The sequence below is a fragment of the Stegostoma tigrinum genome, chromosome 15 (assembly GCF_030684315.1).
Source record: "Stegostoma tigrinum isolate sSteTig4 chromosome 15, sSteTig4.hap1, whole genome shotgun sequence".
Taxonomy (NCBI): domain Eukaryota; kingdom Metazoa; phylum Chordata; class Chondrichthyes; order Orectolobiformes; family Stegostomatidae; genus Stegostoma; species Stegostoma tigrinum.
In genome coordinates this window covers 39,702,783-39,727,926 of record NC_081368.1, presented here as the reverse complement: position 1 = coordinate 39,727,926, position 25,144 = coordinate 39,702,783, and the positions used below count along the sequence as shown (strand labels likewise).

At 40.6% G+C, this 25,144-nt stretch overlaps 1 protein-coding gene and 1 long non-coding RNA gene across 5 annotated transcripts in view; one reads left to right on the top strand and one right to left on the bottom strand.

The window, feature by feature from the left end:
• Window positions 1-18,982, bottom strand: part of dlg3 (discs, large homolog 3 (Drosophila)) — a 483,556-nt gene extending 464,574 nt beyond the window's left edge. For 3 of the 4 annotated variants that reach the window (XM_059651426.1, XM_059651427.1, XM_059651428.1), the window contains exons 1-2: window positions 18,822-18,982; window positions 5,621-5,752 (exon numbers count right to left, since the gene is read on the bottom strand). In XM_059651426.1, coding sequence (XP_059507409.1) covers window positions 5,621-5,752; window positions 18,822-18,900 — 211 coding nt within the window. In that variant the 5' untranslated portion in view covers window positions 18,901-18,982. The remainder of the gene's footprint in view (window positions 1-5,620; window positions 5,753-18,821) is intronic. The other variant, XM_059651429.1, reaches the window with a different exon arrangement.
• The window catches only part of LOC132210572 (uncharacterized), a 29,351-nt gene continuing 23,180 nt past the window's right edge, over window positions 18,974-25,144 (top strand). Inside the window, exon 1 of the long non-coding RNA XR_009446709.1 lies at window positions 18,974-19,183. This is a non-coding gene — a long non-coding RNA (uncharacterized LOC132210572). The remainder of the gene's footprint in view (window positions 19,184-25,144) is intronic.

Genomic DNA, 25,144 nt, shown 5'->3' with positions numbered 1-25,144 from the left:
CCCGTCCCATTGACCCTTTTGCCCAGTTCTAACACTCTCCTTCCTCCTGGAACCCCTCCCTCCGGCCTTTTACCTGCATTCGATCTGTTTATTGAGAACTGTCGACGTGACACTAGTCGTCTCAAATTCACTGCCCCTCTCACCAAATCGAATCCATCTCCTTCCAAAATCTCTGCATTCCACGCACCCAGATCTAACCCTGACTTTGTTATCAAGCCTGCCGATAAGGTTGGTGCTGTTGTAGTCTGGCGTACTGACCTCTACCATGCAGAGGCTGAGCACCAACTCTCGATACCTCCTCCAACTTCCCCTGGACCATGACCGCACCATGATACATCAGGCCACTATATCCACTATGGTTACTGATCTCATTTCATCTGGTGGTCTCCCCAGCTCTGCTTCCAACCTGATAGTCCCCGAACCCTGCACAGCTCGTTTCTACCTCCTCCCAAAAATCCACAAACAGGACTGTCCAAGCAGACCCATTGCTTCAGCCTGCTCCTTCCCCACAGAACTCATCTCTTCCTACATTGGCTCAGTCTGCTCTTCCCTGATTGAATCCCTGCCCACGTACATCCATGATTCCTCTGATGCCTTAAGCTGCTTCCAAAACTTCCAGTTTGTCGGTTCCAGCCCTCTTCTCTTTACCACGGATGTGCAATCCCTTTACACGCACATTTAACACCAGGAGGGTCTTAGGGCTCTCCGCTTCTTCCTGGAGCAACTAACTGAACCATCCCCAACCACCGCCACCCTCCTCCACTTGGCCAAGCTTGTCCTCACACTCAACAGCTTATTTTTTAACCTTGTATCAGTGATAATGGGAACTGCAGATGCTGGAGAATCCAAGATAATAAAGTTCACACTTTATTATTTTTTAACCTCACTGATTTTCTTCAGGTAAGAGGGGTTTCCATAGTTACCTGCACGGGCCCTAGTTATGTCTGTCTCTTCATGAGGCATGTGGAATATTCTTTGTTCCAGTCCTAGTCTGGCCCCATCCACAACTCTTTCATCAATACATCAATGCTATCATCGGTGCTGCTTCCCTCTCTCATCTGGAATTGGAAAACTTCATCAATTTCGCTTCCAAAATCCACCCTGCCCTCGCTTTCACCTGGTCTATCTCTAACTCCTCCCTTCTGTTCCTCGACATTTCAGTTTCCATTTCTGGGGACAGACTGGCCACTAATATCCATAACAAACCCACTGACTCCCACAGCTACCTGGACTAGACATCCTCACACCCACTTCCTGTAAAGACTCCATTCCATTCTCTTAGTTCCTTCATCTCTGTTGCAAATGTTCAAATGAGGCCAAATTCAACAAGGCAGCCTCCGCAATGTCCACCTTCTTCCTCAACTGAGGATTCCCCAGCTCGGTTGTCGACAGGACCCTCACCAGGTCTAAACCATCTCCCAAGCTACAACCCTCACCCCTTCTCTTCCCTCCCATATGAGCAATAGGATTCCCCTTATCCTCACCTACCAAGCCACCAGCATCCACATCCAGAAGATCATCAGATACCATTTCCGCCACCTCCAGACACATATTCCCCTCCCCTCCCTTGTCCACCTTCCCCAGGGGCCGTTCCCTCTGGGACACCCTGGACCACACTTTCTTCACCACCAACACCCCCCACAGCCCTTTGGCACCTTTCCCTATAACTGGCGACGGTGGAACAATTGCCCATTTACCTCCTCCCTCCTCAATATCCAAGGGCCCAAACATACCTTCCAGGTTAAGCAACACTTCACTTGCACTTCCCAGAATCTAGTCTACTGCATTCACTGCTCACAATGTGGTCTCCCCTACATTGGGGAAATGAATCGTAGACTTGGCGACTGCTTCGAAGGACATTTATGCCCTGCTCGCAAAAAGGACCCTGAACTATTTGTTGCCTGCCACATTAATGCACCACCCTGTTCTCTGGCCAACATCTCTGTCTCTGGCTTGCTGCAGTGTTCCAGCAAAGCCCAAAGCAAACTGGAGGAACAACACCTCATTTTCTGCTTGGGGACCCAACAGCCCTTCAGACTTAATATTGAGGTCAATAATTTTAGGGCCTAAACTCCCCCATATCCCAGCCCCCTACCCCACACATCAGGCCTTGTTACCACATAGCCTGCCATTACACACCCCTGTTGCTAGTCACGACAGTACCCATTAACAACTATTCACCCTCCCAGGCTGATCGTTATCACTCCTTTGTCTGCCCATCTGTCTTTCTCTCTCTTTGGGCACTACCCTGTCGTGTACTCCCTACCCCACCCACCTCCCTATTTCCTGCATATAAACTGACTTTTTCCCAGCCACCATCAGTTCTGAGGAAAGGTCACCACTCCCAAAACATTAATTCTGTTTTTCACTCCACAGATGCAGCCAGACCTGCTGAGCTTTTCCAGCAACTTTGCTTTTGCCTTCAGTCCTGATCAGGCCAGGCCTCCTTGGGGTCTTGTACTTTCTTCAAGGCAAAGACGAACATGCTCATCATCTAGAGAGTTTGGCAGGGTTTGCTCAGTAATTAGGTAACTGCTAAAGTTGATCTGCACAAAGAGGTCATATTCTGAACGAGCGGCTAGTTCAGGATATTCTTTCACTTAATTTCGAAGGATGGTGTATGTCGTTTTTATTTTATTTCATCAGGTGCAACAATTCTGGGTGAGTTTTTCCCAGGACTCAAATTTGATATAAATCTCCTACATGAAGCCTTCAGAACGTTCTTGAAGCACTTCCTCTGGCTGTCATGAGAATGCGGCCAGGACTTGAGGACCCCATAGAGGATTTATTTCATTAAGCTAGTGTCAGGTTACAAGACTGGTTACGAGACCAGCCTAATTTAGCTAATACCTGCTCTATGACATTGTATGTAGCAGTATGACTTCCACTGTATCTATGGCACCCTCATATTTATGATTTGCAACACTGGGGTTATCAACCACATGGTCAGAGGATAGAGATAATGGGAACTGCAGATGCTGGAGATTCCAAGATAATAAAATGTGAGGCTGGATGAACACAGCAGGCCAAGCTGTGTTCATCCAGCCTCACATTTTATTATCTTGGTCAGAGGATAGATCTTGTTTTCTAAAGACTACTTTTTGATTTGTTGCAGTATAGTTCAGATTTGACATCCTGAGCTCAGAAAGCAATGTGCATGTACTCAGTGGCACCATGCACCAGAAACAAGTTTGCAGCCTGAATGAAACCAAATGCTTATTCCACCTGCTGCTCCCAAACAAGAGGGGACAAAATATAGTCAACTCTCTGTTAACAGAAAACCTCAATGTCTTCCCTTATACTGCATTGAGTGGTTATCAAAGAAGTTGCAGTTATCCCCAGCACCAGCCTGGAAGGACATACATGAATAAAAGTCTATTACCACAATCACCATTATGGTCAATAGGGATCCAGCCACTGTCCTGAGGTGAGGATGCTGCGGGTGGCAGATTTCAGCCAGGACATTCTTTGTGAAGCATACATGTCTTGCACATCAATTCTACCTTAGACTTGGATATGGGAATTGCTTCTAAATACACTGATTGATTACTGACATTATAACAGGTAGTTAGACAGTGACTGGTATTAATGGATTAATTGTGTGTGTATGAGGTGGGAACTGATGGGGCTAGTGAGTGTGGAAGTAGTTGTAAGATTGAACAGTTATTAAACTCTAACCATAAAGAAAGGTGTCTTGGTTTTTATTTTAGGAACTGGCTTGGGCCTAGATTGACAGCGGTAGCAGAGGAAGGCTGCCCGAAGATAAACAATGGCACAAAGTGCTCAGAAAGAAGATTGCAAAGTACAGTTACTTTTGATGAAAAATGGTTGAAACCAAGTGAAAAGTGTTTAGATATGATTTGGCACTGAGGTTCTATGAAGGTATGATCAATGGGTATGTGGACACCAGTTATATTTTAAAAGAATAGCCAGATATAGTCTTGGAACTGTCACCGCCTATAAAAAGCAAGATCAGATATAAAGTATTCTCACAGCTAGAACCTCAACAACTGGACACTGAGGATGGTTTACAAATTGTATTAAATGTTCTACGGAAAACCCTTATAGGAAAGATAATCTATACATGCAACTCAGGCATTTATATGCAATGGTCTATTGGTATTATCGCTGGACTGTTAATCCAGAGACCCAGATAACATTTTGGGGACCTGGGTTCAAATCCTGCCATGGCAGATGGTGGAATTTGCATTCAATAAAAATATCTGGAATTAAGAGTCTATTGATGACTATAAATCCACTGTCAATTGTCAGAAAAACCCATTTGGTTTACTGATGTCCTTTAGTGAAAGAAACTGCCATCCTTATCTGGTCTGGCCTACATGTGACTCCAGACCCACAGCAATGATGAATACTCATTGAAACTTTTATTTGATCTAATTCCTGAAAATTTGCAAATTGCTGTGCTTGTCATAAAGTTCTAACTATTAGTTAACTTTAATATATAAGAAGAATTACCTAACAGTCCTCTCTGATGAAGGGTCTAGGCCCGAAACGTCAGCTTTTGTGCTCCTGAGATGCTGCTTGGCCTGCTGTGTTCATCCAGCCTCACATTTTATTATCTTGGAATTCTCCAGCATCTGCAGTTCCCATTATCTCTCTCTCTCTCTCTCTCTCTCTCTCTCTCCCCACAGCAATGTGGTTGACTCTGAACTGCCCTCTGGGCAACGAGGGATGGACAATAAATGCTGCCTAGCCAGTGGCACTCTCATCTCGTTAATAAGGAAAAATGTTATGAAATTTCAATAAATTTTAGGAAGTAAGATGCGTATTCTTTAGAAGACTATATAATAGAATTTTGCAGACAATATGCAACACCAGAAATTCTTTTTTGGAGGTTCCCAACTGAGTGCTTGCCTTTAAATTGTTTTACACTGTTAAGGTGTCGAACAGTTAGATTTTCAGAAAAAAATTACTGTCCACTTCAGCCTCTGATCAACAGTAACCCACAGGATGTTGAAAGTAGGGGGATTCCACAATGGTAATGCTGTTGAATATCAAAAAACAATGGTTAGATCCTCACTTGTTAGAGCTGGCCACTGCCTGGCATCCATGGGACTTAAATATTACTTTCCACAGCCTGGATATTGCCAAGAGTTGCTGCATTTGGATATAGGTTGCTACAAAACCTGAGGAGTGCCAAATGGTGTTGAACATATTGCAACCATCTCCATGTCTGACCTTATGATGAAGGAAAGTTCATTGAGGAATTGCTGAAGAACAATCTATCTGAAAGTACTTGAGTTTTTTTAAATACAGCTGGTGGAAGAATGGGGTAGATAGGTGGGTAGTTAGATGTTGTTGGGTATTTGCTGCTACAGAATGCATATTCAGCATTACACCCTGATTGACATCATGTTTCAACTTCTTCCAAAGCCCATTAACATCCTCGTCGACTGTCATCACATGAAACTCAACATGAAAAATGCACATAAATGCTGCAAACATCATGGTAGCCTCTAAGGTACCACACTGTTCCCAAAAAATAAATGCTACTCATTGAAATTTTTATTTGATCTAATTCCTGAAAATTTGCAAATTGCTGTGCTTGTCATAAAGTTCTAATTATTAGTTAACTTTAATATATAAGAAGAAGAATTACCTAACAGTGCTCGGAACAAGTCACTTCTTAAAATGTCTGTGACTTTCTCAATTGCCACTCGGAGTTGCTCTTCCTCTAGTTCTGGAAGATTCATGCCATACTTTGCAAGTAATTGCACTGCACGCTCAGTATCTACAAAAAAAAAGCAAAATAGGATGCTCTAGGTAATTTCATTTATCCAGTATATTCAGAGGACATTAGGTAATGGTAAAATATTGAGAAATAAATCATTCAGACAATCTGGAACATCTTATCCCATAAAAAACTGGAACACTTTCTACAACTATTTACCATAGTAAAATCTAATTTAAATACGCATAGTGTGAAGGCCTTTTTATTGAACAAAACATACTTACAGCAATCCTTATTAAGGATACTAATATCTGTAGCAGTAGCCTTAAGCCACAGTATTTTCTTCATAAAGAACCTACCTATGCTGTATTAAGAAATAGTTGGTTTGAGGAAATTTGTTCTAAGTTTGATAGCTGTCAAGAGGAGAAAAATTGGTTATCATTTCAGGTGCAAATATTTTGTTACATAACCAGGTTAAAGAAATGTAAAGTTTAGGCAATTCAATTTGGAACTGAGGATATTAAGGAATAACTTGAGAGAGGTCTTCAGGATTACCTGGTAAAAATTTTGTATTTCCATTGATCATTGAGACAAGAGTAAGAACAATAAAAGATGATATCATAACAAAAGTAAATAAATCAGAGAGTAAGAAAAACTCCTTAGATACACTAGGATGTGAAATGTTTAAACTAAATTCTTTTTGGGGGTAATTAACCAATTGCTTTATAAAGGAACATTAGCAGGTTTGGAGACTAAGTAGAAAAATGGAATTTGACCAGGTGGCTGACATAGAGAAAAAGGCCAGCACAGGTTTGCAGAGAAAAATAGCATGCATCTGTATTGTAATGTTCTAGATACTTGTCACGTAACCTGTAACTCAGAAGAAAGGTCTGCACTAGAAACGTTTAACTCTTCAGATACTAACAGACATGGTGTATTTTTTTTTCTGTCTTTTTGGGCCAGAACACCAATCTAACCTTAACCACAGTTACATCCAGAAAGACTTAGAAATAGTGACATCATATACTTAGGATGCAAATCAGAAGATTACATTCAAAACCTTCATAATGATGAGTCATGTACGTAGGAGGTTAAATTCCATCTCAGTAGTTCAATGTGCGTTTAATCACTGTAGAAACAGTCGCCTGTGGGAAAATGTTTGCCTATTTGAATACAGCCTATGACTGAGGATGTCCTGTCAATTCACATAAATAGCCTTCATGTTTGAAGTTAACTCAATTAGAATGTGCAAAATTATTCTCGATGGAGCTAACCTGTCTGTTTTAAGAGATTATTTACGATTTTTAAAAAAAGCTCAAATACACTTACAACACAACTCAATTACAACAATTACTTATTACAACAGTTCTGTGCAATGGAGTATTTTGGCGATAAGTGATGCCACAATTGCACAGAACATATGCGGCTCATTCGTAGTATGTATCTGCAAGTCCCATGCAATTTGTACTGCAACTTCCATTCCGTCATGCATCACAGCTGTGACCCAGCCAGCAGGCAGATTAGCTTTGGAAAGCTAAATGGTGATATGTCAGCAGAAGCTAGCAGAAAGGATGGGAAATGACACAGGCCTTCATTGATAAAGTTCTACTTTAGCTAATCCAATGTCCATTTCTCCCAAACACTCTTTCTCAACACAAATCCAAATTCTTTGGTGGACAGAACAGAATATTTGTTGTAATAGCGGCACATCTGGTTTGTTCCCGACATGTCGCTTGAGTCTTCACTAGCTTGCCAATTTTTTCCAGATGATGACCAATACACTTCAGATCAATCTGTTAGACATTCTCTACATCCTCTAAGCTTACATACACTTCATCAGCCTGGCTTTTACCTTTCTACCTGATGTCACAGTTATAACTTTACATTTTAATGAGTAATCTTTGAGTTGAGAAAATACCTTTGTAAGTAGCTTTGGCCAGATAATTTCCAAAGGCTAATGGTCTCTCTCAACAGTAAACAATTTATTGAATAAGCATGTATGGAACTTTGTGATCCTGAAGACGAATAGGAGAGTTTCACACTTGGTAATGAAATAATTTGCCTGCATGGTCAATAGATATTTTTGATCTAACAGGTTTGTCATTTAGAAGAAGGCATGTACTAAGGCATATTTGTGACATGTCTACTTCTAGTGTTGTAATTTTCTTTGGATTATAGTATTGAAGACATGATTCAACTGATTGTACATGGCGCATGGAAGAGCTAGAGGAATTGCCAAGTATCTTGTCTTTCTCAGCTTCTGAATGGTGTGCTTTATAGTTAAAGTGCTGCCTAATCAGCACTGAGCAGTGATCTGAGGGATATGGACCACGTGGTGCCAAAGCCTTTAGTCTATAAAAGGTGCCATGCATTGGTGCAGGCTTGCTGGGCCTAAAGACCTTCTCCTTCCTGATGTATTGTTCCTTGTTCTTTTCTTCTTTTGAACGGATTTCAATTTGGATAAGTGCAAGGTAGGGCAGTTGGGCAGGACAAGCAAGGCGAGGAAATAATGACAAATAGTAGGATTTTGGGAAGCACTGAAGATCAGAGGGGCCTTGGTGTGAATGAGCACTAGTCCTTTAAGGTAGCAGGTAAAGTGGATAACACAACATGTGGGTTCTTGCCTTTATCAGCAAAGGCACAGAGTTTAAGGGAAGGGAAGTAAGGCTGGAACTGTGTAAAATGTTGGTTGGGCCACAGCTGGGGATTTGTGTGCCATTCTAGAATCCACATTATAGGAGGGATATGATTATGCTCGAGAGGGTGCAATAGAGATTTACCAGGAAGTTTAAAATTGTGATCAGAGATAATGGGAACTGCAGAAGCTGGAGAATCCAAGATAACAAAGTGTGGGGCTGGATGAACACAGCAGGCCAAACAGCATCTCAGGAGCACAAAAGCTGACGTTTCGGGCCTAGACCCTTCATCAGAAAAGGGGGATGGGGAGAGGGTTCTGAAATAAATTTCATCCAGCTTCATACTTGGTTATCTTTACCAGGACGTTGCCTGGCTATGAAGACAGTTTGGATAGACTACAGTTGTTTCCCTTTTGCAGCATATGAAATTGAGAGAGGACATAATTGAGTTGTATAAACTTGAGGGGCATCTATAAGGTAGATATGAGGAAACTTTTCCTCTTGGTGGAGGGATCAATGACTGGGGGCATAGATTTAACATAAGGGGCAGGATGTCCAGAGGGAACATGAGGAAGACAATGTAACCCAGAGGGTGGTGGGGATTTGGAACTCCCTGTCTGTTAGGGTGGTAGAAGCACAAATCCTCAAACTTTAAGAAGTATTTACGTATGCATTTGGATTATGGGCCGAGCACTAAAAAATGGATTATAGTGGTTAGGTGCTTGTCTTAGACTGGCACAGAGTTGATAAGCTGTTTTCTGTGTTGTAAATCTCTATGATGATATGGCCCTAACAGTTGATATATCACTCCTTGTGATTTATTATATTTACATAAAAATATATTCAAATTATTATCCTTATTTAACCAACAAATTGACATACTAACCAAAACACATCACAGAGAAGACCAAATTAAGCAGAAATTTAAAATAGTCAATCATTCCCATAAGGCACTGACAGGGAAAAGAAATCTTTACTCAGAGGCCAAACAGGCTGCACTTATGGCAGATTGGGAAGTGTAGTGCAAGAGATAAGGATATCTTAACCAACTATCAAATAACACTGACAGGATGGTTCCTTGCAGTGTGACATTCATATAATCACCTGTTGTCTGTCTGCAGTTATGGGATCAAGGAAGTATGACTCTGACTGCATTGTGGACAAAGGTGTGAAGAGGAGAATTTGGCAAATTGTGTGTATGATATCCATAGCCTGTGACTTTAAGGGATCTTCATGAACACAGTATTTGCTCTGCCGGCTGATCATGTGTGTGTCTACATTCACCTGTATCCCTCAGCAGTCTTTCATTGCCAAAAATATCTAAAAACTAACTCCAAATACTGTAACAAAATACAGGCTGCAACTAGAGATTTTTGAAAATCCATTTTTGTCTAACTGTAACCAAATGAATAAAATGAAAAGTGACGACAGTCGACACCTGTAAAAATGAGAATGTTGTTATCTTGCAATATACCAGGTGATAACTAGTGAAGTTAATTGCAAGCTGATTGTTTCAAGTAAACTCAATTATGATGAAAAACACCATCTGTTGCTGAGCTTAATGCAGTTTCTGGACTTTGTGGACCATAAGCAAAAATTATAATAGCTATGTAATCAAACTTCTACCTGAATAAAAAATTGTAAAGTTGTCTTCCGGGTTTCCTTACAGCAACAGTTAAGCTGAAACTGCTAGAAAGCTCCTGACTGACTGGAGCTGCTGCATTCTGGGAAATTATAACCTGCACGCGCTCAGACTGCACAATCCAAATGCAGAAGTGGCCTTGGGCAAAAATATCAGTGTAAACCCTGACCTTTTGGAGAGTCTTTCAAGTGAAATCTTTTGAAGGGAATAAAATCAGTTGCATGCATGTAGAACATTTCAGTTTAGAAAAGAATCACACGATTTGCAGTATTGCTGTTATAAAAAGCAATTGAAGCAAAGGAGATTATTTTGATCAAGAATTTGGTCATAGGTACAATTCAAGAGGAATTTAAAGGAAGGAGGTAAAGAGGGAATGCAGCCACAGGAATTTCTCCATAACTAACATTAGATCAATCTTCATTAGCAGTTGTAGAGTCATGGAGATACACAGTGGAGAAACAGAGCCTTCAGTCTGAATCATCCATGCCAAACAGATATCCTAAATTAATCTAGTCCTATTTGCCTGCATGTGGGCCATATTCTCTATTCCTATTCATATACCCATCCAGATGCCTTTTAAATGCTGTTATTGCACCAGTCTCCAACACGTCCTGTGGCAACTCATCCATACACGCACCACCCTCTGTGTGAAAGAATTGCCCCTTAGGTGCTTTTTATATTTTCCCACTCTCAACTTGAACTTATGCCCTTTTTATTTTGAATCTACCCTGGGAAAATGACTCTGGCTATTCATCCTATCCATGCTTCTCATGGTAAAGCCCCTCAACTTCCAATGTTCCAGGGAAAATAGCACCAGCTGATTCAGCCTCTCTCTTAAGCGCTCAAACTTTCCAACCCTGATAACATCTTTGCAAATCTTTTCAGCATACTTTCAAGTTTAACTACGTCTTTCCTATATCAGGGAGACCAGAACTGAACGTAGTATTCCAAAAGCAGCCTAACCAATGTCCTGTACATCTGCATGACATTTCCAAGTCCTGTACTCAATTCACTGATCTATAAAGGCAAGCATACCAAACACATCTTTACTATTCTATCTACCTGCGACTCCACTTTCAAGAAACTATGAATCTGCACTCCAAGGTCTCTTTGTTTGGCAACACTCCCCAGTGCCCTACCATTAATTTGCCTTATTAAAAGGCAACACCCTACATTTATCTAAACTAAATTCCATCTGCCACTCCTCAGTCCATTGTCTCTTCTGATCAAGGTCCTATTGTACTTCGAGATAATCTTCTTCACTGTCCACTACACCACCAATTTTGATGTCATCTGAAAACTTATGAACTATTCCTCCTATATTCATATTCAAATCGTTGATATAAATGACAAAAAATCTGGTGGAGCCAGCACCGATCCTTGTTCTGTAATCCCACAATGTGGTTCCCATGTTGAAAATTTGCAAATAGTATTCCTTTTGGCCCAGATTCAAAGATTCTCCCATTTCAAGTTCTATACTGTTTTTCAAAGCAAAATTAGGTATCTAGTTTTTTTCTCCCGGTAGTTCCGTGCCCTCCCCCATCTAGCCTCACTTCAACCATCAGTTGTAAAAGCAGGTGACAAATATTTACATTTTCCAACATATCTTCTTTATCTATAATTGGTATTTTACAGATGGACCTCATTTTTCCAGAACTATACTTCTTTTTCTAATATATTTGTAAAAATCCCTTCTACCTACTTCATAATTTCTGCTAGTTTATTTTCATATTGTTTCTAATGAGCTTTTCACCTTCATTCCACTTTTTACATTCGTTATAATTACATCGGTACTTTTAAACAATCCATGAAGTACGGTGATAATACAGTGTGGAGCTGGAGGAACACAGCAGGCCAGGCAGCATCAGAGGAACAGGAAAGCTGACATTTCGGGTCGGGACCCTTCTTCAGAAATTTCTGAAGAAGGGTCCTGACCTGAAACGTCTACTTTCCTGTTCCTCTGATGTTGCCTGGCCTGCTGGCTTCCTCCAGCTCCACACTGTGTTATCTCTAACTCCAACATCGACAATTCTTACTATCTCCCATGAAGTACTGTGTTCTTGTTAACCTGTCCAGTTTGATTTCCACTGGTTGTTTCATTTAGATCATATTTTTGAGTGTCTTGTTCTAACTTGCAGATAGTTTTGAAGATCCCGTAACACACTATGTTAGTGAAAACGATTGCAGAATTGGCCAATTAAGCCTTTGACATTTACTCCAAAATTATGTTGGCCATCTCCTTCTTTATACCTGTCTACCTTTGTTAAATCTGCATAATGTATATCCATACTTCTTTACTTGCTGTTCCCCATTGTGCACCATCAGAAGGTGACCAATTTATCCTTCCAGAATCCATGTGGATCGCCAAAATCCAGCATCAAGCTACTTTCATTATTGATTATGACAAATTTAGAGAATTTGAATTTATATCAAATTCATATCTAATGTCACCACATTAGATTTGCAGTGAACCATCAGATATATGGAGACTGCACATAAACCATAATGGTAGCGTCCATTCCTCTGACCCAGAAGGTCAGAATTTAGCCCCGCCTACCCCAAAGATACATTATAACATGTATGATTAAGTTGATATTAAATAATTCAAACCACTTTACAACAGCATAGAATGTACGGCCAATGATGCATAAATAAGAGCCCCGAAGTATATAATGCTTTGAAGAAACTAGTAGTGGTAAAATCTTTGTATACACAAGCCCTTGTACAATAACAATTTTAGCTCAAAATTTATCATCTGCCCTTCTCTTCAAGGTCTATTTTACTTACAGACTCTAGTAACTTTTTTAAATCCCCCATTTTACACTTTATAAAAATATATTTATCTTGTTTTCCATCCAATTCATATTTGAAGAATTTTCCACTGTTAATGCTTTCCCTCTCAAGTGGTTATGACAGACCACATGTAGAGCAACAGGGGAGTTTTTACCACTGTCCTGGATAATATTTATCTCTTAAACAATGTCACTAAATCAGATTATTTGTTCATTATCATATAACTGTTTTCTAGGAGCATGCTGTGAGCAAACTGACTGCATTTCTTTTACAAAAACAGTGATTACACTTCCATAGGGCTTATTAGGCTGTAAAACATTTCAGGATAACTTAAGGTAATGAAAAGCACTAGATAATTGAAAGTCTGTCTTTGCTAAGTTTCCTGTTCATTTGATTTAGACCTGGTTCCTTGTTATCTCTCTTGGCTCCTTATGGCTTACCACAATTTATAGCTGACATTTCATGAATATTTTCTATTCTTATCTTGAATTTGAATATTTTATGAGTACTATTCAAATTTATTCCCAGCTCTCTCATTAGTTATTGTCCATACTTAATTTCCAAGAATTAAATCAAGTAATGCATTTTAACTTGTTGGACCAAAAACTACAGGGCTGACAGAGGTTGAAGATGGTAGGGGTTTATGCTTTCATGTCTCTCACTAATTTTGCCTGCATATGAAGGTCACCACCTGAGAGAAAGAGGCTAATTTAAATCATAGAAGTTACAGTGAAGTCCCAGTGACTGGAAGGCTTTTAAAATTCATTCATGGGGGATGTTTATCATTCAAAGGGTAGCTCATCCTTACTTTTACTACAGATGGTTGTGGTGAACTGCTGCCTCGAATATCTGCAGTGCAAGTAGTGTAGACCTCCCAATATCCCTCTCTATTATTAAGAGAATTGCAAGTTTTGACTCTGTGACGAAAAACAACCACAACAGTTTCATTTCAGGTTGGTGTGTAGCTTGGAGGGGAACTTGGTTCTGGTGGTGCTCCCAAATTTCTGCTGCCCTTGCCCTTCTAGATGGAAGAGTTCAGGAGTTTGGAAAGTCTGTCAAAGCAGCCTAGGCAAATTGTTGCAGTGCTTCATCTCAGATGTCACAATGTCTGCTACTGTGCACTGTGTAGTGGAGGAAGTGAATATGTGTGTAAAGAATGTAAATTCCATCCCCTATTCCCAATTCCTCCGCCTCCACCGCATCTGGTCCCACAATGAGGCATTCCACTCCCGCACATCCCAGATGTCCAAGTTCTTCAAGGATCGCAAATCTCCCCCCACAGTGGTCGAGAACGTCCTTGACCGCGTCTCCCGCATTTCCTGCAACACATCCCTCACACCCCGCCCCCACCACCACCGCCCAAACAGGATCCCCCTCGTTCTCACACACCACCCCACCAACCTCCGGATACAACGCATCATCCTCTGACACTTCCGCCATCTACAATCCGACCCCACCACCCAAGACATTTTTCCATCCCCACCCTTGTCTGCTTTCCGGAGAGAACACTCTCTCCGTGACTCCCTTGGTCGCTCCACACTGCCCTCCAACCCCACCACACCCGGCACCTTCCACTGCAACTGCACGAAATGCTACACTTGCCCCCACACCTCCTCCTGCACCCCTATCCCAGGCCCCAAGATGACTTTCCACATTAAGCAGATGTTCACCTGCACATCTGCCAATGTGGTATACTGTATCCATTGTACCCAGTGTGGCTTCCTCTACATTGGGGAAACCAAGCGGAGACTTGGGGACAGCTTTGCAGAACACCTCCACTCGGTTCGCAATAAACAACTGCACCTCCCAGTCGCAAACCATTTCAACTCCCCCTCCCATTCTTTAGATGACATGTCCATCATGGGCCTCCTGCAGTGCCACAATGATGCCACATGAAGGTTGCAGGAACAGCAACTCATATTCCGCTTGGGAACCCTGCAGCCCAATGGTATCAATGTGGACTTCACCAGCTTCAAAATCTCTCCTTCCCCCACCGCATCCCTAAACCAGCCCAGTTTGTCCCCTCCCCCCACTGCACCACACAACCAGCCCAGCTCTTCCCCTCCACCCACTGCATCCCAAAACCAGCCCAGCCTGCCTCTGCCTCCCTAACCTGTTCTTCCTCTCACCCATCCCTACCTCCCACCCCAAGCTGCACCTCCATTTCCTACCTACTAACCTCATCCCACCTCCTTGACCTGTCCGTCTTCCCTGGACTGACCTATCCCCTCCCTACCTCCCCACCTATACTCTCCTCTCCACCTATCTTCTTTTCTCTCCATCTTCGGTCCGCCTCCCCCTCTCTCCCTATTTTTTCCAGAACCTTCTCCCCATCCCCCTCTCTGATGAAGGGTCTAGGCCTGAAACGTCAGCTTTTGTGCTCCTGAGATGCTGCTTGGCCTGCTGTGTTCATCCAGCTTAACACTTTATTATCTTGGATTCTCCAGCATCTGCAGTTCCCATTATCACTATGAATTTTATTCCAGTCTTTCCTGCCATCCGACAGTTTTCCTATTTTTCTCACATAGCTTTTGAAACTGATTAAGACCTTTCTATCTCAGTAATATGAACCATGATTTGTACTATCTTGTTCTTAACTCTATCAACATTTATTATATCTTAACATTAAGGTATCCTCAATTTCTAGCACTATAGTTATTCTCTTTCCCTTTCTTCTCATCTATCCTAAAAAGTGGGATTAGGTTCTCAGTCCTATTTAAATGCAAACAATAACAACATTAATCATTATTGATAGTTATTAATACTTATTAATCTACAGTTTTATTTTAAATGCTTTATAAATTAATATACATAGCACTAAATTCTGATTCCAAATTTTTGGTTTGTTATCAACTTAGGGTGATAAGCAAGAAGCTTTAAGATTGTTTCCTACCAATTTTCACCAAAAATAATTCTCCAGTTGGTGAATTGGTTTAAGAAAATTCCTGCAACCCTTTTGCTAGGAAAACAGTTTCCCCCAATTACTTTGAAAAATCAAGTCCAGAGGAGCACAAGAGTCATTTTTGATCTCACTGTGTAAATATGTGCTGTAAATCCCACGCTGTGATCATTAATGCAAAGTGCAGGCTTTTCTGGATCTAACAACAGAAACAAAGACTGCAGTCTGGTTTTTTTAAAGCACACCTGGGACAACTTCAGAAAGCATTTGACGAACAAATTCTTTATACTGTAGCAACACCAATTTTTCATTCCTAGCTGGGTATGGAAGAAGGACATAGTGCACTGACATACGTAATCCTCTGAAGGTGTTCAGAAGATGGTTGTTGCATTTGGAAAGACAGTGTTTGATTAAGAGTAGTCAGCACAGCTTTGTGTGTGGGAGATCATGCTTCACAAATTGTTAGAGCTCTTTGATGAAGTGACCAGGAAGATTGATGAGGGGAGGGCAGTAGATGTAGTCTATATGGATGTCAGTAAGGCCTTTGATAAGGTTCCATACAGTAGGAACAAAAACAAAGTTGCTGGGAAAGCTCAGCAGGTCTGGCAGCATCTGTGGAGAAGAAAACAGAGTTAACGTTTCTGGTCTGGTGACCCTTCCTCAGAACTCAGAAAGTGGAGTCACAGGTAGACAGGGCAGTAAGATGGCTTTTGGCACAATGGCCTTCATCAGTCAAGGCACTGAGTATACAGTTAAGAAGTTATGTTGCAGTTCTATAGGACATCGGTGAGGCCACACTTGGAGTATTCTGTTTAGTTTTGGTCTCCTTGCTATAAGAATGATGTTATTAAACTGGAAAGAGTGCAGAAGAAATTTACAAGGATGTTTCCAGGATTCAAGGGACTGAGTTATCGGGAGAGGTTGGACAAGCTAGGACATTTTTCTTCACAGTGGAGGAGACTGAAGGGGGATCTATAGGAGTGCATAAGATCACGAGAGGCATGGATAGGGTGAACACACTCAGTCCTTTTCCCAGGATTGGGGAATCAAGGACCAGAGGGCATCAGTTTAAGGTGAGAGAGGAAAGAATACATGGAAACCTGAGGGGCAACTCTTTTACACAGAGGGTGGTACGCATATGGAATAGGCTGCCAGCAGAAGTGGCTGAGGCAGGTGCATTAACAACATTTAGAAGGCATTTAGATGTGGATAGAAAAGGTTTGGAATGATATGGACCAAGTGTAGGGAAATGGGGTTAGTTTGGATGGACATTTTGGTCAGCATAGACCAGTTAGGGTCAAAGGGCCTATCTCCATGCTGCAGTACTCTACAACTCCATAAAAGGCTGACTTGGTCCACATGCCTATTTCTCCATTCTTATTTCAAAACTACATAGTGTCTGATACACTAAATTGCATCTGTTGTATATCTGCCCATCTGATAGCTAATTGTGTCTCTACTATCTTTCACAATCCTTATTACAATTTGCAAAATCTCCCAATTTGGTAGATTTGTCAAATTTCAATGTGTCTATCATTCGTTATTTTATCGAATGGAAGTAGTGGCACAGTGACTAACACTGCAGCCTCACAGCAGCAGCGACCTGGGTTTGGTTCCACCCTTGGGTGACTGTCTGTGTGGAGTTTGCACATTGTCTCCCCGTGTCTGCGTGGGTTTCCTCCGGGTGCACCGGATTCCTTCCACAGTCCAAAGATGTGCAGGTTAGGTTGAGTGGCTATACTATAGTGCTCAGGGATGTGTAGATTATGTGGGTTACAGGGGGATGCTGAAGAGTTGGTGCGGACTTGGGCTGAAGCGTCTGTTTCCACACTGTAAGGAGTCAGCTCTAACTCTTCAACAGAGTTCCAAAGGAACTCCATCAACAACAATTTTTTCAGTCTGAGAAACTTCCTTTTCTCCCGACTCGTTATTTGTTGTCCACCAGCTCTCTATTCTTGCCAATGACCACCTTAATTCCATTTACATTAATTTTTGGCAGAAATCACTTGAAAAAAGTCAAACAAATCATCTTTCTTCAAATAATTTCGTACGAATCGGGAATCGCATTAATTTTAATATTCTTTGTCGAGTGTTCACGATTACCTCACCTTTCATTAAAGGAAGGTAATATCAACCCATGTTATGGATTCTAGTAGATTATCACTCAAAGGCAAATGTAACCCCTTGACCAATAAAATATTATAAACGGGACATAAAATAATACATAAAAGTAGCACATAGGAAGGATTGGGTTGGAAAGATACTACGCTGAGGGCTGGGGAGGGGGGGGGGAGCGTGTGAGGAAACTAAACTCTTAGTTTTTGTTTAGCACCTGTCCTAGTTTAAAGGCCAACATGGAAATTCATTGCACTGGAATCATAGCATTACGCTGTCCTGATTTATACTACTATAATTACATTTTCTATTAAAACACACAAGCTTTATGGATCGATTATATACGCAGCCTGAGCTGTAAAACCCAATCCAAGTTAATTAGTCAACAACCATACTTCAAGTGAGATTAGCCTATCTATAAAAAGGCAAAACATCAATAAAACATAATTTGTTTCTCCCTTCAGCTGTGTTAACAACAATTTATCATGTGTCCAGGCCAAACTTAATCTTGCTAGTTTACTCAAAATGTATTCTCCACAACGGAGAAACATAATCTGTGGAGCACGTGGGCTTTCAACAATAAATATTAAATGCATGTGAGAAACAAAAAAAAATTTGCACACAATAAAAATATTCCCAAACTTCTACTCGCGAGTTGTTGCTCTGCCTTTCCGTATGTTAACAGCTGGGAGAAAATTATCAGAAATCTTACACCCAAGTATCAAACAAGTTATGTCCGCTCGTGTCTAACTTGCAAACAGATTTAAAAATGCCAAGCACAATCATGGTAACTAGCAACCTCCGTCAATATTCACAGATGGTTGACCTTGTGTATTAATTAGCCTCAAAAATCAGGACGCTAAGATTAGAGATTTGACGAGTGAAGAGTCCGATTTTGTTCTCATTGGTTAAAAAGTGTTAAAACAAACGGTTACTCACGCCGAGTTGTACATTTCGTGCAAACTAACAAAACACACGTGGCAGGGAGAGTCCAAGAGAAAATAAACATCAAGTACTGTATTTTATAAAGATGCTACACTGCACCTTCTCTGTGAACCATTGTTGAGTTTCCTTTAAATCTCCACACTCCTACCCCATTATACCAAGGAGTGACTGCATTCATCGAGCGGTACTTTGCAATCGACAGGATTTGTGAGAATTTTCATTCGGCGCTTTGCTATCGTCTCCTTCCTGCTCCCAATGGCGCTGCTGCTGCTGTGCTGTTCAGATTTAATTCCGTTGGCAAACCCGCGACTGCTCCATTCAAGACATTCCAGCAAAAACAGAACCGGACTCAGACTGCCATCTGGCAAATTCCGTGCATTCAGACAGAGAATCAGAGAGAAGTGTTGTGTGAATGAAAGAAGATCAAGACAGGGCGCAGGAAGACAAAGGAATTGGGAAAAGTAAGAGAAAAACATGCTGACAGGTAGAAAAAACAGTAAATTGACGGATTTGAAAGAGACTGAGATGGCGATAAAGTGAGAAACGGAGCAAGAAAGAGAGATTAAAAAGTGAAAAAGAACGGAGATAAATAGTCAGGGGAGTTAAACAGACAAGAGGCCCAGATAGAAAGATGAGGAATAGTATTAACACGTACACGGAGAACATATGAGAGAAAAGCTAATATCTCATAACCCTTTAAATGGCAAAGTGTTTCCTAATTTCACTCCTGAAAATCCTATGTTTTAACACTTTGCCTATTTATTCTTGATTTCCCACTAAGGGAAAATATTTTGTTATGCATGCAGGCTTTAAATGTTTCAATTTTATAACCACTTGATTTTTAAACTTAGAATTCAATGCCAGCTTATGCAACTGGTCTTCATTTTTTTAACTCTTTACGCCCTGTAATCTTCCTGCTGAGTGTGTATGGTACACCCTTCAAAGAACAATATATAGTTTCTGAACTTTCAAGTGTCCAAAATTAAACATAATGCTGGGCTCCCAGTTGCTGTTTGACTAAGATTCTGTGTGATAAATTCTTCAATTTTGAACTCCAACATCCCTGAGTTCAAAGATGAGATTATATATTAGATTTTTGTGCCTGTTCAGTACTATTTGGAGATTTTACACATGTATCCTGTTTCTTCACAGTTTGTAGGCTTTCAATGTTAAGAAAGACACAGTGAATTTTCAAAAATCCCATGCAGATGGTCTCAGACATCCTCAGATTAAGCTACCTCTGCCAAAGTTTGTCTTAATCAATCAGTCTATTAATTTGCCTTTGCATGTTTGTGCTCCCACCTAGAATACTTGAAGAGTAATTCCAAAATGATTCCACCAATCTGCTGCATTCATGTGTTCGGTTTATTCCTCAGAGATATTTAGAAATGATACACTGGTTTGTATGTGTGTAACAGATGTTTCATTCAATGATTGAAAATGTCTGCTGAGATGCTGACAGCAACTTGACTCATTTTAGTCATTTTTTTAATCTCCAGTCACCACATCCAAGCTTAACTAATCAGTCACAGTACAGAAATAAATCAATAGATATATAATTAAAGTAGAAAAATGGAACATTATTGCTTCTCCCATTTGTTAAACTAAAGTCCTATATCAAATTAAACCACCCTAAGGAAAAAAGTGTACGTCATTCTTTTAGATTCACCTTGGCCACTTTCACTGTGCATAGCAATAACCTTTAAGATATGAAGGTGACTTTTGAGATATTGTCACTAAGAATCCAAAATTCCCTGAATGCTAGAAAGCTTCCAGTGCATTGGGGGAAAAAATGCTTATATAACACCCGTATTAAAAAAAGGGAGGGTGGTAAACAGTAGGAAACTATATACCAATTAGTTTAACATCAGTTAATGGGAAATTGTTAGAATCCATTATTAAGGAAGTAATAACAAGACATTTGGAATCAGATGGAGTTAGGGTAATTTATCAGTTTGGATAGAGGGTTTGCTTTCCAACAGGAAGCAAAAATTTGGGATAAATGGGGCTTTTTCTGGTTGGCAAGATGTAACTAGCAGGAACCTTGGTGTTTGGTCCTCGGGCTGTAACGATTAACAATCTATGTTTATGCCTTGGATGCAGGGATGGAAGGTTCGATAGCCGAATTTGCAGATAACACTAAAATAATTGGTAAAGTAAGTTGCAACAGTGAAATTAAAAAGAAAATGAATAGGTTAAGTAAATTGGCCAAAATCTGGCAGATTGTGTTTAACATGGATAAGTAAGAGATTACAGTCAGCAGCATAGAAAGACAATTTATCAAAATGGAGAGAAACTTCAGAGTGCTTCAGTACAGAGAGATCTAGGCACCCTCCTGCATAAATCACAGAAAACTAAATTGTGGGTACAGCAGATAATAGGAAAGGCAAGTGGAATTTTGGTATTTATTGCTGAAGGAATAAAGTGTAAATGTTGCTGCAATTGGTCAAGGCATTAGTGAAATTGCATCTAAGTATTGTACACATTTTTGGTCCCCTCACTTGAGGAAGGATACAGTTATATTGGAAGTAGTTCAGAGGAATTTCACAGATTGATTCCAGAGATGAGGGATTTGACTTATGAAGAGAGATTGAGCGGTTTAGACCTAAACGGTTCATTGTTTTGGAGAATGAGAAATCTAATTGAGGTTTATAAGATATTAAAGGGATTGACAAAATAGACTCCTCTTGAGGAGCAATCCAGAACAAGAGGCCATGGTTTTAAGATAAGTAGCAGCAGATTTAAACCGACAGGGCAGAATTGTTTCTCTGATACGATGTTGAATCTGTGAAATTCACTACCAAAATGTTTCAACCGGAAATGTTGACTTTCCTGCTCTTCTGATGCTGTCTGACCTGCTGCGCTTTTCCAGCTCACACCTATACACTCTGGCTTCCAGCATCTGCAGTCCTTATTGTCTTGAATGTCACAGTTGCTCATTGTAAAAAGAAATGATGTCATAGCCACTGACCTTGAAGTGTTCTAGTCTGCAATCAGAATGTTTCGTTCTATTTTTTGTTGTCACCCACAAGTGTCAGTACCAAACAACTATGTGATGTGTTTTGGATATGACAGAGATGATGCAAGTTTGCAATTGTGATTTCACCATTTGATGCAAAGTCAATCTCTAATTTCAAATAATCATTCCCAGCTTGCTTGTCAAAGTATGCTTTTGCTTTACTTTATTACTTTGTAATTTTTTTTCCTGCTTTTGCCCTGAAATTCCTGCTGGATAACGTTTATGATTTTGGAGTTGTCAATGGAATGCAAAAGTTATGAGCAGTTCTAAGTTCAGCAGTGTCTTTTCACTCAGTGTGGTGTAGATCGCTGTGTGAACAGAACATAAATGGATTGGTCAAATGTTCTCCTCTCTTGACATTATGACTCTCAATGTCCTCGATCACTCTGTTGAATACCTGATGCCACCATTCAATTGTGGTGAACTTTGTGGCTTGTTGGAACTCACTAAACTGTAAATAAACTATGGGCCATTGTCTGTTGTGATGGACTGTAGCAAACCCCATTTCGTAAACAATTTGTCCAGAAAAATCACTTCAGTCATTAGTTATTATCAAATTTGTTACAGCAGTTTCCTGGCAATTGCTATATTGATCATGAATCACAAGCAAAAATCTTGGAATACTAGTGGCTGCTAGCACTTTGCTGAAAGTATCTACTCTGAGTCATTGTCAAGTTTCTGTTGGGCCTGCATTCAGTTGTAGAGGTGTGGGACATAATTCTACATGTAAAATTGTGGCAAACTAACAGAAAGTATGTCCCTACTTCAGAACTAGAAGGTTCAAGTCCCACCTGCCTCAGATATTTATCATAACATTCCTGAGCAGGTTGATTTAAAAATAACAGTGGTACAATATTTAACTGAAGATCATGAGGCCTCTGGCTCAAACGCAGGTGTACCCTTTCATATGTAGCTTCCAACTGTAGTGGTGCCTGTCAGAAATTGTAGGCTCAAGTCCTGACTGCCTTTGATGTGTGTCATAACGTGTTTGAACAGATAGAGTAAAATGAATACAAACTACACATTTTAAAATAAATGCTTTTATATGGCAATCTGTTTGTAACCACCAGATCACAAGGTAGTTCCTTCATTTTCACATCACCAAGGTGACCTTTTCAGATGGGCAATATGCAATACATGTTGCCACAGATCTTTGGGAATAACCACTTGAGTTCTACATGCATTACAGTTGTCAACAAACTCTGCAAATTCATTGCATACTCTATAGCATAGGATGGGTTATTCTTCTATTTTGCAAATCTACTCAGTTTTTGCTACTTTCTGCAGTCTGCTACCAATTTCGCCTTCAACTCCTTTCCTATATCAAAGTTTTGTGGTCATCTGTGAAAACATTGTGATCAGTCTTCAAATGTTATGCATTGCTGTTATTGCAAGATTTGTCAAATGATCAACATTCTCCTCTCATACAGTATAAACATTGTTTCCCTTTACATTGGCATTTCTTCATTAGCCCAAGTACAAGATGAAAACCTTGTACAAAATGGGAATAAAACAGAAGTTGCTGGAAAAGTTCACCAGGTCTGGCAGCATCTGTGAAGAGAAATCAGAGCTAATGTTTCGGGTTGAAACGTTTGACCCTTTCCTCCTGAAAAAAAAAGTCTTTTTTCAGCAATAATCAGGTTCTGCATTATGAAATAACCCCATCAAAATGAACATTGCAATTACTAATGAACAGAAATTGCTGGAAAAACTCAGCATATCTAACAGCAGTTATGGAGACAAATCAGAATTAATATTTCAGGCGCAAAGACCCTTCTCAGAACAGATTGTAGTTAGGAAAGGTTAGTATATATGCTGCAAAAAGGATGGTGGGCGGGGGGGGTGGAGTGTAGGGGAACTGGAATAAACTATAGGTAGAGATGGAGCTGAGAGAGAGAGAGAGAGCGCGACAGAGAGAGGAAAAAAAAGTTGGGCAGATCAAGGAATGGGTAAAGTAAGCCTGGGAGAATCACTAGCTGCTAATGGGGACCATTAGTGGCCGACCAACAATGGGTTGTTTGTGGAAACTATCAATATGATGACAAGGCCTGCTGCAGGGAGTTTGGGCTAAGGACATGCGTGAAAGTAGTCAAGCCCTAAAATCATTGAACTTGACATTGAAGCCTGAAAACTCCAAAGATTCCAAGCAGTAAGTGAGGTGCTGCTCTTCGCTACGACACTGCAGCAAGCCCAAGACAGAGTTGCTGGCATGGGAACACAGTGATGTGTTGAAGTAGTGGACAATAGTATCGTCAAGGTAATTTTTGCAAACAGAACATCGGCGTTTTGCAAAGCGGTCATCCAGTCTATGTTTCGTCTCCCCAGTGTAGAGGGCATGACATTGATAGCAGTGAACACAGGGAAGAGTGAAAATGATCAGGGGTGAGAAGGGAGAGCTGGTAATGCCCAGATCTCCTCTTCAGGTGAGAAAGGAAAATAGTAAGAGCAGAAGTAATGTCCAAAGGCCCAAATGTTTCCATTGTCACAAGGTGACAGTGTTGTGCAGATTGCTAGAGTGGCAGAGTAAATCCATGGGATTTATCTAGATGGACAAGGTCAGTGCAGACAGGGGAGCTTTGACTGAGAGTACAACAAATTCAGCTGTAACTTTGACTGCCAATGTAAAACTAAAGTAGAAATATAACTGAGAGCCTGGAAAAAGAGAAAAAACAATTACTTAATTCTCAAGAGGCAAGTTATGCTTGTAGTTAAAAGTTCTGGGAGCCATCCAAACTCTTTTCCTGGCTAAAGAGAAAGTCATGGCTTTTCCATGAGGGATTTGCATGAATACCTAAGGCTTTAGTGAACATTATTGGCAGTAAACATCTACCTATACTGTATCAGATATCACTTCTCCCTAGTGTGTGACCTAATACCTGGAATCATATGAAAGGGAGTGTTTACAGTTGTTTTTTTCATTCACTCATGGGACCAGGGTGTCACTGGCTGGGCCAACATGTATCACCTATCCGTAGTTGCCCTTGAAAAGTTAGTGAGGTGTCTTTATGATCTGCAGTCCATCTGCTATAGGTATATTCACAATGTTGTGAGGGAGGCAGTTCCACAACTTTGACCTGACACTACTGAAGGTAATCTATTTCCAAGTCAGGATGAATGGCTTGGAGGTGAACTTGGTCACATGTACCTGCTGCCCTTGTCCTTCTACAGAACGTGGGTTTGGATTGTAACATCTCATAATCTTTGGATTTCTGCATTGTATTGTGTATTGTATACACTGTAATTGAGCATCAGCAATGGAGTGACTGAATGCCACCACATCCACAAACGATCAATTAAATAGCTGCTTTGGCTTGGATAGTGTTTAGGTTCTTCAGTGCATTCATCCAGGACAGTGGACAGTATGCTAACACATTCCCAACCCAAGCCTTGTAGATGGTGGACA